General features: G+C 42.7%; 1 protein-coding gene across 2 annotated transcripts in view; it reads right to left on the bottom strand.

Annotated features, from left to right (window-relative positions):
* UNC5C (unc-5 netrin receptor C) overlaps positions 1 to 13,594 on the bottom strand; it is a 667,077-nt gene that overhangs the window by 89,862 nt on the left and 563,621 nt on the right. For both annotated transcript variants that reach the window (XM_029597498.1, XM_029597494.1), the window contains one exon: positions 136 to 192. In XM_029597498.1, coding sequence (XP_029453358.1) covers positions 136 to 192 — 57 coding nt within the window. The remainder of the gene's footprint in view (positions 1 to 135; positions 193 to 13,594) is intronic.

The raw sequence follows: 13,594 nt of genomic DNA, 5'->3' as shown, positions 1-13,594 counted from the left end.
TTTGAAGAGCACACAAGTACTCTGCATTCTGCCAGGCTCTTTAACACACACACAGCTAGGCCAAGAGGCAAAACTGAACGGGGAATAATATAAATATATTACCCAGGAACGTAAAACCAAAACGTCAAAACTTACAAGAAAATCCATATTCATTCGGGGTTTTCTGTTCGGTTGAAATAGAATAAATCAAGCCTTAAGAAAAAAGAAAGAAACAAAAAAATGGGACCAAACTCAAATGAAATGAGAACAACACAAAGAAAGTCATGGAAGAAGGGGAAAAAAAAAGGTTAATTAAGAGCAAATGAAAAAAAAAAAAAGTTTCCTCTTGCCTGCATTCAAATCCTGATTCGGCACAGAATTATCATTTTTACATTTGCTGTCTCCTGGAGAGTCTGACAAAGAACTAATAAGTAAGGCAGATTGAATTTCAGAGCCCAAATCGGTCTCGAGCCACTAACTTTGGAGTGCTTAAAGTCTTTCTTTTACCGAGCATAAACTCTAATGGCTCTCTTTTATTTCAGACATCAAGGGTCATTAGCATAAGGAAAGTCTCCTCGCTTTCTCCCTGCCATATGCTTTCATTCCCCTGGATATTTTATGAGGGGCTTGAACCAGTTTTACATTTAATTTAATTATTATGGCTTGCCATGGGTCTAATGGAGTTAAAGGAGTTCTGTCATCCCATGGTCAAAGGTTAAATACTCAGTGCTGAAGCAAACCCTTATGGAATCATCTTTGAAGGAATCCCCTCTTATTTGGGGGAGGGGGAGTAACTTTTTATTTTTTTTTGTTGCTATGTCTAATTGCAATTCAGTAGAACCCTTCCTCCCCCCTCCAGGAAGGAGTGTGTTTTGTCAATAAACCAGAAAGCAGCATAAGTTCGGTCTTAAATCATTACAAAATCAATGTGCTTTAGGGACACAAGGGCATCTGAAAGAAAGAAACAAAAAAATGGCATAGCCCAGTGGTTAGCGCAGCAGGCTGAGAACCAGAGAAGTCAAATTCTGCTTTCCCCCACTGATGCGGGTCTGGCGAAGTCACATCACCATCCACTGACCCAGGGGCAAGCATAAAGGGTCATTTAATAAGCTGCAGGATTTTCTGCCAGAAGAAAACATTGTGGCACATACTAAGCTGCAGTACTCCACAGCTTAGGAACTGTGCAATATGTTCTCTGGTGGGAAAATACCACAGGTTAGGTGGCCCAAACCCGAGCATCCTGAATGAAACCCCTTCAAATTGTAAAAAAAAAATACCCTGAGGATGAGACCCCCATCTGACCTGGCATAGCACCAGCCCACCCCCCTTTTTTCTTTTCTTTAACACCTCCTCCCTTTTTTGACTCCCCCCCCCTGAATGACCCCAACACCTCCCCAGATCATACCTTTGCATCCTTGGCTTACTATTGTAGCCTGGAGTGCTCCCTAGGCTTCCCATGCCTGCTATTTTTTAAGGAGGAGGTGTGATCTATGGTTTAAACGTGGGATTTGTGCTCCTAATTCCACTCAGATGTTCTAGGCTAGCTTCTAGTTTCAGCTCTACCACTGAGTCTTGTGTGGCCCATGACAAGTAAATCTTATCTCATTATCTTCGAGCTTGCCCAACCATGTAAGTTCACAGGGCTTAATATAAACCCCTATTAGGTGCCCTGGCCCTCGGGGAGTCAGGCCAGGTCCCTTCACCTGTGTGGGCAGGAAGCCCGCTCCAGCATTCCCCTCCGCTGCCACGTCCCAGCGCAGTTTGCCGCCAGTGCGGCCTGCTCGCGGTGCTCCCGACACCGCCAACGCCGGAGGGATCCCTGGGCCCCCTAGGTTCGTGCGTGCATTCGCGTGCCTGGGCTAGATTTAAAGTGCCAACGGTGGGAAAGTTCCCTGCAGCCTGGGATGATGTCACCAGGCATGGCAGGTATAAATACCCTGCCTTGCCACTTCCTCTTCGCCCTGGCAACAGGTCCAGCTCCTGGTGAGTGCGTGTTGCCTGCGTTCTGAGCCTGCGTTCCTGTGGTTCTCCTGCCTCCTGCTCTGGATCCTGCTCTTGCTCCAGCCCCAGTCCTAGTTTCAGTTCCTGCTTCCATCCTGCTCTTCCTCATCCCTGCTTCCTTGGATTGATCTTCTGGCTCCGACCCCGCTTGTCTCCTGGTTTCTGCTTCAGTCTCCTGCCTGCCCTGATCTTCAGCCTGGTTTATCGTCTCTGTTTGTCTGCTGTCTGTCCCGACCTCGGCCTGGCCTCCACCTTGTTTAGCCTGCTGCCCGCCTCGACCCTTGGTATGTTCGACCTGTCTCCTCCCTGCCGTCTGAGAGACCCGTGCCTAACTCCTGCCGGCCCCGGTACCCAAAGTCTTAACCCGTGGGGAGCGAGGGCTGGTACAGGTGAAGGTCCTGTTGGGTTCTCTCTCCCAGAACCACCTCCCGACGACGAGGACCACCAGGGCCCTCCCCCCCCGGTGGTGGTTGCATCAACCTCATCTCGGCTCAAGGGTCCACCTCCCTTACAGCCCCAACCTTTTTTTTTTAGTGTCTACAGGATGAACAGTGGAAAACATGACAATATAAACTTAAAAGAAAAAGATAATCAGAAAAAAAAAATCATTTTTCTGTACCTTCTTCCATCACTCTTATCTCTAATCCCTTTCAGGTCTCTCTTCCCTCACTGTGATCCCTTCCCATGGTACGAGTGTCCAAATAATTCCCTCCACCTCCCGTTCTCCCATTCTCCATTTCTCTGGGGGGGGGGGGGGCCTTCATTTTAAGTTTCTATTTTATATTTATCCTGGAATGTATCAGTGTTTATTGTAATGAACAAAAACCGAAGAAAATCGGTGGAATAAAATGATTTTTTTTCCCCCCACTGAAGTTCTCCTGTTTTTGTTTGTTATAATAAACAGTTCTAAATTCTAGGAGAAAAAAAAATATAAAAACTGAAAACAAAGGCCCTTATCCTTCCTCTTGCCAAGGGAACCCCCCCCCCCCCCTCATACTGCATGGGAATAAGCTCTGAAGCAGTCATGTGTGAGATGGGGCAGGGGGAACCATGCAAGAGGTCCTTACAATGCTGCTGCTGCTGGGTGCTGCCCTGTAGGAGGCCCTGCCAGCTGGAGCTGAAATTCATTCAGGTGCAGTGGCAGGATACCCACCCCCACTTTTTTTTTTTTTTGTCTTGCAATTCACAACTCTCCCAGGGATCTGTAGTTTGGACTGGAAACACTGAGACTCCTGATTAAACTCAGGGACGGTAACTTTGAAAAAGCCGCGTGGGCCACAAGTACGCGTGTATGCCGGCTCATGCCGCCATATTATAACATACGGGTTTATATGTGCGCATAGTATAAAACAGGCTGTACATGCGTACATTTGCGCACAATTTTAGATGGATGCGCATATGTGCATGCAAACACTGCCTGTACCGCTTAAGTGGGGTGATTTTAGTAGAGATGCGCACCGATGCATTTACCAGTTTCCCCAGTTCGTTCCGAATTTGCCCAGGTGAGGGATAGGATTTCCTAAACCCCCTAGTTAAATAGCCTCCCTTTTAATCTGTTAGCACCAACCCTTAAAATCCCGCTGACTAGTCTACAATTTGTTATTGCTTACACGCCATCCATAGTTATAGTAAAGTTATGTGACAGGGGACCCTGGCGCGCACTACGTGCACATTTCATGTTAAAATTGCGGCTTCCCATGCCCCGCCCAGACTGCACCCCCGCCCACCCTTTGTGCGTGTACCGGGAGATGCGCCCGTACTCAGGTGCCTTTTAAAATCCGTGTTGTGCCCTGTCTTCTTAAATGTTCAACGTTAGGGAGAAGTGTACTAGTAGTGGTATACTGGCTGCTTCACTGGTCACTTACGTGATGGAAGCAGGATTTGCGTGCACATTTCAAATAGGGCGCACATGTACGCGTTTTCGGCCTATTTAATGCCATGTGCGCATATTTGTGCCTCTGTTATAATGGCTGTTGCATGGTATCAAACAGGCTGAAAGTACATACATGTGTGCCCTATTTGAAATGTACACGCACATGTGCGTGCAAATCCAGCTTCCACTATATAAAGTAGGGGGATACTCAGGATGGGATAGGAGGTCAAGTGAATTAGTTCTGGGCTGCAAGAGCGAGCTGAGAGGAAAGAAGAAGGTGAAAGTGGCAAATGTCTGACTGTTTTTCTGATTTGCCTTTGGCGTGCATGCTGAAAGTTTGTATATTTGGTAACTTTGGTTAATAAAACGTTTTACACTAAAAGGGACACGCGCCGACACCATTGCCAGTTTTACCAGTTAGTTCCCAGTTCGCCCAGACTGGGTGTTATGCACATACCGGCCCGACTTGTACACATATCTCCCAGTTTGGATGCGCAGTGCACTAATGCATCACACACTGCGATACTGCATCCCACAACACAAAAAATAATAGCGGGTTATGATTTTTACTTACGCAATGCGGAATGGCAAAAGGTTTCCTAACCACGCCCCCTTTTTATCACATCTGCTAACGAGCCATATTCCTGTGATAAATATTGCAATTTGATGAATCTAGGCCTCAGCTGGATAAGTATCAACTTTTAGCCTTATTCAGTTTAATTAGCCAGATAAGTCTAGGACAGCTATTTGACTGTCCTATAGTTAGCCAGAAAAATTTATCTGAGATATTTAGTGGCACAGTCATGTCACTGACTATCTCGGCCAAGCTAGGTGGATACGTTTATCTGGCTGACTTGCTCAGCAAGATAGTGGCTGCATATTGGCCTCCAAATGTTTCTTGATTTCCTGAAGTATAAACTCAGAATACTAAAGAGGCTAGTGATAATCTAGATAGGCTCTATGTGAGCCTGAAGCCTTGCCCCTTGCTCCCATGAGTGGAGGAATAGCCCAGTGGTTAGATTAGCAGGTTGCAAAGCAGGGAAGCCAGGGTTCAAATCCTGCTAGCATTCCTTGTGACCTTGGTCAAGTCCTTTGTCTGTGGTACAAACATGAGTACATTTTCAAAGGGGTTCCATGTGGAAAGTTAGCATAAATATACACATAAGTAGCATGTATGATAGTACAGTTTTATTTTCTGTTTCTCATGCACATTTTACCAGCACAAAAAAAGGGGAAGTCTATGAGCATTCCAGGGCAGGGTCAAGAAGTATGCACAAAAGCTACTATTTTATGAGATATACACATATAGATTATTAGACTTAATTTACAATTTTACACCTGCTAATTGGCTAGCACAAGTGAAATCAAGCTTGTCTGTTGTGTGCAATTTTCGGGTGGGGGGCCTGGTTTAGGGTGAAGTGGTAGAGGTTCTTGGTGAACTGGAAATGGACTGGGTGAACTGGCGGAGGTATCAGCAAACTGGTGATGTCAAGTATGCGCAGAAGTATTTTCAAAATGGTATACATGCATACTTTATAAAATACTGGCCTCCACATCTAAATCAGGGTTATTATGTGTACATATATTTTCTCAAACCTAAAACATACGTGCATATGTTTATAAAACATGTAGAGAAAGTAAGCACTTTCATTGTATTGGAAATATTTGTGCATACTGAAACATACATGTGTACGTTCAGTGCAGAACTACAGGGTATTTTATAAACTCTGCAGCATCCCGCCACCCACGTTATAAAATACTAGGATAGATCTCTGCATGTCCACTACACACGCAAATAGGGTTTGAAAATTAGGCTCCCTGATTGTAAACCCAACGGGAATAGAGAAAGTACCTGAATATAATGTGCTTTGAAATGTTGTGAAAGGTGGAAGCTAACTAAAATTAAAAAAAACACACACGCCCAATCAAACAATATGATTGGTCAATCAGAGGCTTATCTGCAGATGTTGGTAGCTAACTAAGGCTCTCAGTGCTAGTTAAAACATTACAGCATGTGGGCCAGGCTTATAAACGCACAAGTTGTAATTCCCCATGATCAATCAGATCCCAGTGTAGCTTCTACTCCATTTTACAAAATCTCACCACTTCCATTCTGCAAAACACATGTACAATTCAGGGATATAAAATGTTAAGAAAGAGCTATTCCCTATAACTGCCTTCTTTGCTCTTCAAAAAAAAAAAAAAAATTAACTACATGCCCAAGATTCTCCCTTAAAAAATGTTTCCTTTTCTGTTTTTTTTTTTTTTTTTTTAATTTGTCTGCCTCTTTTTTTAAAATATCTAATTCAATAAATCCTTTTGCTGGTCATGTTGTGGGTTCCCCCCCCCCCCCCACTATAATTTTGTTTAACAAGCAAAACAAGTTTTATAAAAGACAAAACTCTGCCTAGAGGGAAGTAAATTCCTTTTGAAGAGAATGTCGACTTTGCCAAGTGCTTTAAAAAGAACGAGTGCTAATTAAATCAGTCGAATGGCGTTCTGCGGAACTGCTGTAAATTGGCTGTAAAGCCAAGACAGATTGCATGGCCATTAGTTTATGACATTGTATTATCCAGCATAAAAATAAGTGGCCTATAAACACTTGGAAGGGAGAAAGTATGATTCTGTTGAGAACCTCAAACAGTTCTAATGCAGGAGAGGGAAATCAATGATTCAAATAACAGTAAAAACCGAAGGCCTGATGACAAAGTGGCAATAATGCACTCCGGAACGTTTTCTTCCTTGACAGAGACGGCTTTTGAAGCACTGCGCTTTCAAAGCTGGTGACCTCGAAGAGATTTTGCCGGTTTACTCTGCTATTTCTGAGCTCTTCACAGGGCCTGGAGCACCTCGGGAGTATGAATACGAGCTCAAAAATGGTTTCAAGTATATCATGTTGTTTTGCTGGCTCAAAATGTCTCTCAGATCCTGACGGCAGACCATGAATAAACACGTCCAGTCTCTTCTGGCAACCCAAACACTTTTTTGCCATTATCTAGAAAGCCTTTCATAACTGCCACTAATGATGTCAAAGGTCAGCTCTGACATCAGCCGCCCCAGAGATAATTCCTGACAATTTATCTCTCCTCCGATTGCCAAATTATTGACGGCTACAAGGACTTCTGACACGTAGCAGCGATTGGCCAGGACCTGCCCATGAACCTATTTGTAAATCCCAGATCTTGACAAATAAAATGCGAATGATGAATTTGCTTTTATTGGTATGAGATCTGAATTGATTTCGGGGACTAATGCTATTAGAAATAATTTCAGACTCCTCTGTAGGGTAGCGAGGGCTGGATGAAAGCCTAGCAGCTTGGTTTACTAACAACAACAACAACAAAAAAAAAGATATGTCAAAGCAACAGTATACATTAGTCAACCTTTTCTTAGCCGAACAAGAAAGCCATTACTAAAGGCCTGACTACAATAATTTATGCATTCTCCAAGAAGGGGTCTGAGTCTCAGAAATGCCTGAATCAGCTATTCCTGTTGTCTGATCCAAGCTTTCCAGCCTGCAAAGGCCCCTGTAGACATCCCATATGCAGCGTCACGGAACGTCTGAATCGAGCCTTTAGGCTTTTCTCCCATTACTGTACAAGTCTTTTGGGAAACAAGAGTCAGCTTTTGCTAGAGGTATTCCAGAGGAAGTGGGATGTATTCTTAGCTACTAGGAACATTAAGCAGTATGAGGGATCTAGTTCATGAGCAACAGAATCAACAGGTGCCTGGACTGCTTATAAATAAAACTGGGTTATGTAATTACATTTCTTTTTTTCTGAAGAGCAAAGAAGGCAGATATAGTGAAGACCTCTTTCTTAAACAATCACATAAGACTAAAAAATAATCATCTTCCCCGTACAACTGGGTTTGGCTGGAGTAGGCCATCAGAAATCAGGAGCAAAGAGGGAGGGAATAAATTGACAGAAGCAACACCGACTGAAAAATAAACTTTTTGCCTGGGAGGAGAAAAAATTTGTGGAAAGCTGCTGCTTCTGTCAATTTATTCAGAATGCAATTTAATGGGAATTCGTTAGATAAAACAGACAACTGACAAAGTTCCCCTATTTCACTGCATTTGCAAACCTCTTACTCTCAGTCTTCTTTTTTTGTGTTCTTTCCTTCTGCTCTATGAGGCTTCTGGCATAATTAAACCCAGATCCTTTATATGCAAATTACCTGGGATGTTCCTACCTTATTTTTATATCTCCTTTCCTATTCAGCCCAACCATTCCAAGAATCAGTCTTTGGCCAGGGACCACGCACAGTGGCTTCCTCTGTACCCCAGCTAAGGTGGACTCTACATCTGGCCACTTGATGTCACTGTTGACTGATGGCTGAGACCTCCCCCCCCGGGGCTGCGTACCCTGCCTCTGTAGCATCCCTACGCAACAGAAGCCCGGTCTGGGAGTCAAACCCAGGTCTCAACACGGACTCGCTGGCTTGGCCCCCATCTCTAATATTTATTTGTTATAGAAGTGAATGGACTACAGAATGGACAAATCTCACCGTTTTGCGTACTTAGTGTACATATTTCCTCTTAAAGTCTATTGCAAATAGATTTGCAAAGTTCGCTTTTTTGTACACCCTTGGCCAAGAGTTCTAGCTAGCATCCAGGCTAAAGCAAGCCTCCAAGCAGTTTCATAGTCTTACTGAAAGCAAAGTGCCCAGGCATGGTACATTGAGATTCTCAGTTAACATGCTCCTGAAAGGCATCTCATTTTATTTTGCGTGCACAGGAGGCACCTATTTGGGTTTCTGCTGGTGTTCATTTGCTCACTCTGGTGTGCAATTCCTCCCAGCCGGCCCCTTGATTTCAAGCAGGGAAAGTGCAAGGAGAACATTTATTGCATTATCGGGCTGAACATATTGCTTATGGACATAGGGAATTTGTAGTCACGAAGGAGAACCATACTGAGGAAATTAGCCTTCCCTTTCTCTCTCAGGCAGCGGGTCCAGCAGACTGTGGCACACAGCTGCTGCATGTAGAGCAAACACAGGAATTACGCAGCAGCAATATGATATTAATATTCTATCACAGCAAGATCTGATCATATCATGTATCTTATTTATTTATTTATTTATTTATTTATTTATATACCGTCATTCTGAACATACAATCATGGCGGTTCACAATAAAACAGTGCTAAAACAGTAGTATAAACCAGATACAAAATATAATATAATATCACAATCACTTTCTTTGTGCTTACTGTGATTTTTAGACTGATTCTGAAGTCTTTTAAGGACAGGCTGGGATTTCTTTTTTCTGGCATAATGAATTATTTCAATTTCTCATTTTAGCACTATTACCCAATTATTAAGCAATTGATTAGTATTATATAGGTGCATTTTTCTTAACCAAGAGAGATCAAGATTCAGCTTCCCCCTGCCAGGATCTGAAGGTGGAAGCACATGGATGTCTGCACATGGATGTTATAGGCTGGTTAGAATGTGTTATTTCTCAGGCGGTCAAATATTATTTGTGGTGTGGGCTGTAGAGATATCACAAAAGCAATATTTTATTTACCTAAATCTTGATTGTATATTATATAAGCTGAAATAATTCCATACACTGCTCATAGATATTTGGTTGCACGGGTTACCCAGTTAACTACCCTTTAAGTCCACAGGGAATATGTAGTATCACTCAGTCTGGGGTTTAAATCAGTGGCATCAATCTTTGTCATTCAAAAAGCCAGTCAGATTCTCTCTTTCTCTGTTTAATTCTCAGTTGCATTTGACTCTGTGATGTAATATATCTATGATAGAGGGCAGTCAACATGAAGGCCCTGAAGTGCCATGTCTCAAGCTGGAGGTGCAATATCGCTGGCTAACATGCAGAAGAAAGGAACGATTACACTACAGAAAAGAAAAAAGTCAATGTGCTTTACAGTTTCATAATTTGTAGCACTGGATAAACTGAGAGCGGGCTGGTATTTTATTTTAATGCATGTGTTTCTAGCTTGTTTTATTCTTCTTCTTTTCATTTTTTTATCCTCCAGTCTTCCACTGGAGGCATTTTCTGTTTAGCCTTTTTTTCTTATTTATTCAGCACTGACAAAGTAGACTTATGGATGTTCATTCTCTCATTGATACATCCAAAATATATATCTTTAACCTCATGCCTCAGGCTTTTTCCAGCTGTTTGCAGATACAGGTGCCCTGCAAACTATTGAAATGAAATAGTAAAGACGCTTTCATGAGCTTTCATTAATATCTGTAAAATTCTCATGAAAATTGCATGGTTATTTGACTTGTGCTAGCCAGAGACACTGAATTAAAAGTGAATGGTGTCACCAACAGAGCCAGTTTCTGTTCATTGTGTACAAGCCATCCTGAAAACGCACTTGTTTTCAAAGAGGCACTGCTATAAAATGCCTTGAGCAGACACACTTTCTGCATGATGCAGGACTAGAGGAGGACGTTTTGGTTATTTAAAAAAAAAAATAAAAATACTCACAGCAAAGATATGATTCCTAGTTTTCAAAGATTGTTAGTAAACCTTTAGACCAGCATTATTTGTAGTCAAGTTATTTGTACATCAGACATATTGGGGTAGATTTTAAGACAAGCGCGCGCGTCCATGTGCGTGCTACCCGGCGCGCACACATGGACACGCGATTTTATAACAAGAGCGCGCAGGTGCGTGCATGTTATAAAATCGGGGGTCATCGCGCACTGCCTTCCACCCTTCCCTCCCAGGCCTGAATCGGAGTGGCCTAGGAGGAAACTTCCCTACCCCTCACCCCACCTTCCCTTCCCTTCCCTGCCTCGCTCTTTCCCCCCTTCCTTTTTCTTCGTTTTTCGGTTATTGTAAAACTTGCTTCAGCCCTGGGGCTGAAGTAAGTTGCGCGCACCGGCCGGCACAGCGGCAAATGGTCACTGTGCCAGAAGCCTCTGGCCCCGCCCCCACCCCTTTTTGAAAGCCCCGGGACTTAGACGCGTCCCGGGGCTTTAGGCCCAGTTCACGTAGGTCTGGTTTCGCGCGTAAATCTGGAGGATTTACGCGCGTAACATTTTGAAAATCTGGCCCATAATATAAACTTGTCTAACTATAATAAAAGGGAAAGTTGCTCCGCACCTGCATCACTGGTATGGGAATTGAGCTCTGCCTTTCTCCATCCCTGTATTCTCCAATTCCGCCCTCCTGTCCAGCTCCACCCCTCTCTCTATGGAAACTGAGCTCTGCCCCTTTTTCTCCCTGTACTCTCCACCCCTGCATTGTCCAATCTAAACACTAATATTTATGTTTTTATTTATTTATATGTGTGTATTTATTTATATGTGTGTCTACATTCACTTTCTTGTTCTACATAACAGCGAATATTCTAGTTGTTAGTCAAATATATTCTTGGATATCGCTATATCTGCTATATAATCAGGGCATATTCATACATTATCTGGTCAAGTTCTAATTCACCTTAACATAATGGTATAATATACAAGTTCTAATTCTACTCACAGTGATCTTTAGATCATTCATTATTATAGTTTGTTCTACTACCAATATCTCTGGTACTGATTTTGCTGTATGTAGGTATTTTACATTAAATCCTATGCATTTCTGAAGAGACATGTTTTCAGTTTGCACTTGAAATTCTTTTTTTCTGTTATTTGATGTGTTGACTCAGGTAGTGAGTTCCACAATTTTGGGCCTGCTATGGAGAACATTCGGTCTATTGTTTGCTGTGTGATCCAAGTGGAAGGTACATTTAGAAGTTCTTTGTATTGTGATCTTAGCTCTCTGTGGTGTGTAGAGTTGAATTGTTACTCCTGGCAAACATGGGTTATTGTTGTTGATTATATCGAACATTAGAGATAATACTTTATAATGAATTCTGGATTATACAGGGAGCCAGTGCAGAGTAATCAGCAAGGGGGTGATGTGTTTGAATGTCCTTGTCCCTAGTAAGAGTCTTGCAGAGGCATTTTGAAGTAACTATAGTGGTTTTAATAGACTTGAGGGTAGGCCAAGTAAAAAGGAGTTGCAGTAGTCTAGGTTTGAAAATATAAGTGATTGTAAGACAATGCGGAAGTCTTGTGCTGTTATTAGTGGTTGTAATTGATGTAGTATTCTTAGCTTGGAGTATCCCTTTTTGATTTCTTAGATCTCATACTTGGTCTGAGGGGGTGATATTAATACTTCCTAGGTTTAGGGTTGGCGGTTTGATAATCGTGTTATCTCTCCGTAAACATATAATTTCCGGGGGTTTTTTTGGGTTTAGTGTTAGTTTCAGTTGGGAAAGTTTTTGTTGTATGTCCTTCATGTATGCTGATAGAGACAATGTAGTTTTTTCAAATGTTTTGTCAAGCGGGATGCAGAATTGTATATCATCTGCATATAGGAAGAAGTTGAGTCTTAGATTTGCTAGTAATGCGCATATAGGCAGCACATAGAAGTTGAATAGAGTGGCCAAGAGTGCTGATCCTTGGGGAATGCCTGTCTTGATGGTGAAGGTAGCAGAAATTTGATTACAAAGTTTGACTTATTCTATCTTTTAGGAAGGAAGAGAACTATTTGTTAACATTTCCATCTATTCCAATTTTCTTTAGCTGGTTGCATAGCAGGGTGTGGTCAACTGTGTCGAATGCCACTGTAAGATCTATTAATAGCAGGATATAAGATTTGTTGTTGTCAAGGCCTTGTAGTACAGGGTCGGCTAAGGAAATGAATCCGAATTGGTTTGGGTATAGTATATTGTTGCCTTCTAAATGGTTCTCTAATTGAGCCAAGACTGCTTTTTCTAGGACTTTTGCGATGAAAGGCAAGTTGGATATTGGTCTATAGTTGTCCCAATCATTAATTCTGCCTATTTTGTTTCTTAGGATTGGTTTAATCACAGCTTGTTTTGCCCTATCGGGGGCCAATATAATATATGGAAACTGAGCTCTGCCCCTCTCTCTGGCTGTACTCTCCAGCTCTGCTCCTCTCTCTCTCTCTGAATTTTCCAATCCCCTCTCTAGTACCACACAGAACACCCAAGCTCAGCCTGCACTGTCTACCACCATACATCTCAGTTATGCACGTCCTACATTTCACACATTTATAGAAACATAGAAACATAGAAATGACGGCAGAAGAAGACCGAATGGCCCATCCAGTCTGCCCAGCAAGCTTCACACATTTTTTCTCTCATACTTATCTGTTTCTCTTAGCTCTTTGTTCTATTCCCCTTCCACCCCCACCATTAATGTAGAGAGCAGTGATGGAGCTGCATCCAAGTGAAATATCTAGCTTGATTAGTTAGGGGTAGTAGGGGTAGTAACCGCCACAATAAGCAAGCTACACCCATGCTTATTTGTTTTACCTAGACTATGTTGTACAGCCCTTGTTGGTTGTTTTTTCTTCTCCCCTGCCGTTGAAGCAGGGAGCTATGCTGGATATGCGTGAAGTATCAGTTTTTTTTTTCTCCCCTACCGTTGAAGCAGAGAGCCATGCTGGATATGCATTGAAAGTGAAGTATCAGGCACATTTGGTTTGGGGTAGTAACCGCCGTAACAAGCCAGCTACTCCTCGCTTTGTGATTGCGAATCCTTTTTTTCTTCACCCCTGTCGTTGAAGCTATGCAGGATATGCGTGAAGCATCAGTTTTTTTTCCCCTGCTGTTGAAGCAGAGAGCTATGCTGGATATGCATGGAAAGTGAAGTATCAGGCACATTTGGTTTGGGGTAGTAACCGCCGTAACAAGCCAGCTACTCCCCGCTTTGTGAGTGCGAACCCTTTTTTTCTTCTCCCCT

This window comes from Rhinatrema bivittatum, chromosome 1 (assembly GCF_901001135.1).
Source record: "Rhinatrema bivittatum chromosome 1, aRhiBiv1.1, whole genome shotgun sequence".
Taxonomy (NCBI): domain Eukaryota; kingdom Metazoa; phylum Chordata; class Amphibia; order Gymnophiona; family Rhinatrematidae; genus Rhinatrema; species Rhinatrema bivittatum.
Note: the sequence above shows the minus strand (reverse complement) of the source record. Positions and strands in the feature narration are given on the sequence as shown.